This window comes from Crocuta crocuta, unplaced genomic scaffold, assembly GCF_008692635.1.
Source record: "Crocuta crocuta isolate KB4526 unplaced genomic scaffold, BGI_CrCroc_1.0 scaffold488, whole genome shotgun sequence".
Taxonomy (NCBI): domain Eukaryota; kingdom Metazoa; phylum Chordata; class Mammalia; order Carnivora; family Hyaenidae; genus Crocuta; species Crocuta crocuta.
In genome coordinates, this window is record NW_027530995.1 from 330,690 (window position 1) to 332,904 (window position 2,215).

Sequence of the window (2,215 nt, forward strand, 5' to 3'; positions counted from 1 at the left end):
GCATGGAGTAGACAGGCAGATTTAACTAAGATGGTTATTTAGTGAGGCAAGTTTAATGGCGAGAGCATGGCTCAAGGGAATATAATGGTATCTCATGATAACTGAGTGAGAAAAAAAGAAATAATAAAGGCACAAAAGGGTGGTAAGGTTAATGAATTGAATGCCTCAATGAAAATTTGCTAAAAATTACAGAGTTGGAACTATTCAGCTACATAAAATGTAGGTAATGGAAGCAGTGGTTGAAGTCTGCTTAAGATAACAAACATGGTAGGGGGATGGGTAGCTGAGGAGAGGAGAAGTAAAGATCACTGGAGATGAGGGACTGAGGAGCCAGGGTAGTGACAGGACTTACATGAAAATTAGTTACCAGTAATAGCGACAGAAGTAGGTGTGAGAAGAAAATATTGATTCAAGTGCTGCAATATTTAGCAAATGAGGGGGAGTGCCTAGGAGGATCAGTAGGTGCTGGTGGCTTATGGAAGAGAATGAATTTCAAAGTAACAAGTGTAGTCATATTTGCCTGACTACTTCATAAGACTTTCTGAGAATCAAATTAGATATTGCCTGAGAAAGCACAATAAACCCCTTAAAAAGGTGTAAAAAGTAGTACTGTGTTTATATAAGAGCCCTGAGTTTCACCACAGCTTTATGCCCTGATTTCTTTGCCTACAAAAGAAAGACAATGATAAGAATCTGTCCTGCTTAATGTGAGATTAGAAAGCTAATTGCCATGATATATATAAATTTGTTTTGAGTCTTTGGAAACAGAAAGTCCTTTCTCTGACCTGAGTTCAAAGTCATTGTTCAGCTCATGAGAGTTCTTAGCAGCATGCTATCACTGTGGATAGCATCTGAGTATCAAATAACATTCTTCCCTATCTTGGATTTCAGACATTTCAGCAGTCCTCTCTGCAACACAAATCAAAGAAGAAAAACAAAGGTAAGGAAAGGAAGTGAAATACATAGCTGCATAGTTTGCACAAGCATACTTCACTCATCTCCTTTTGCCTGAACCCATCGTGGTTTGCAAGAGCACAGCCCCCTAGCAAAAGCTTCCAAGACCAGCTTCTCCTTCTATTGTGATGCTAGGGGTACCTTTTACAGTAAATGGTCTCAACAGGGTTTGACACTGGGATTACACACTTCTGATTACATTGCATGTCACTTATGTGGTGGGGGGAAGGTATTAAAGATTTCCATAGTTTTCTATTATGATACAATGTAAAAATAAGAATTTTTAAGTACCCAGACTTATTTTTATGAGCTATAGATTAATCTTCTACCTTCACATTCACATAAAATTAAAAGAGCACTTTTACCTACTGTTATCTTTAGGTCCTATAGCTGGCAAGAGCAAAAGACGAATTTCTTGCAAAGATCTTGGACGAGGGGACTGTGAAGGTTGGCTTTGGAAAAAGAAAGATGCAAAGAGTTATTTTTCACAGAAATGGAAGAAATACTGGTTTGTCCTTAAGGATGCATCCCTATATTGGTATATTAATGAGGAGGTAAGTAAGACAAAACACGTTTTGTTTTTTGTTCCATTTTCTATCTTTAACCCAAAGGATCACTATTTTGAGACTTAGATTTTAAAATCATATAACCACTTTAATGTTTATTCAGGAGAGTTCCACTAGTTATTTTTTACTCTGCCTTCTTACAATGATTGCATTTTGGGAGTTCTGGAAAGATATCTGTCTCAGTTATTCTAATGTGGCAACATATCTGAAACAGATAAAATTCTGTGTATCGAATTAAAAATATCAAACTAATTCCAGCAATAACTTAACTAAAAGGATTATACATGGAAATTTGAAATAGATTTTTAAATGTCTCACTTTTGTTCAAAGTTTTCAATTTTTTTCTGTTTGTTTTTTGGGAAGAAGTCCTCTAGTAATTTAAGTAAATTAATATCACATGAATTTATTTGTTTTTCTTAAAGAGTACATGAAATAGAATACTAGCTTTGAAAACCTGCAAGTATTCATTTCATTTGGGCCCATTGAGGGGTAGGGTGGGGAGTATATGTAATATATTTAAATTGTTCTTATGATTTCCTGTTTCATTTGCAGTAGACGGATCTTTATCCAGAGTAGTTATATCATAACCTACCACCTATCACAACAGATGCACAAGAGTATACCTTTTTCATTGATTTTCTTTGACTCTGCATTTATTTTCATTCTTTTGCCATAGCATCTATCGTTTACCTTAT

At 35.4% G+C, this 2,215-nt stretch overlaps 1 protein-coding gene across 1 annotated transcript in view; it reads left to right on the top strand.

Moving 5' to 3' along the window:
* The window catches only part of CNKSR2 (connector enhancer of kinase suppressor of Ras 2), a 231,532-nt gene that overhangs the window by 168,024 nt on the left and 61,293 nt on the right, over positions 1–2,215 (top strand). The window contains exons 14-15 of the mRNA XM_077770516.1: positions 892–940; positions 1,336–1,508. Coding sequence (XP_077626642.1) covers positions 892–940; positions 1,336–1,508 — 222 coding nt within the window. The remainder of the gene's footprint in view (positions 1–891; positions 941–1,335; positions 1,509–2,215) is intronic.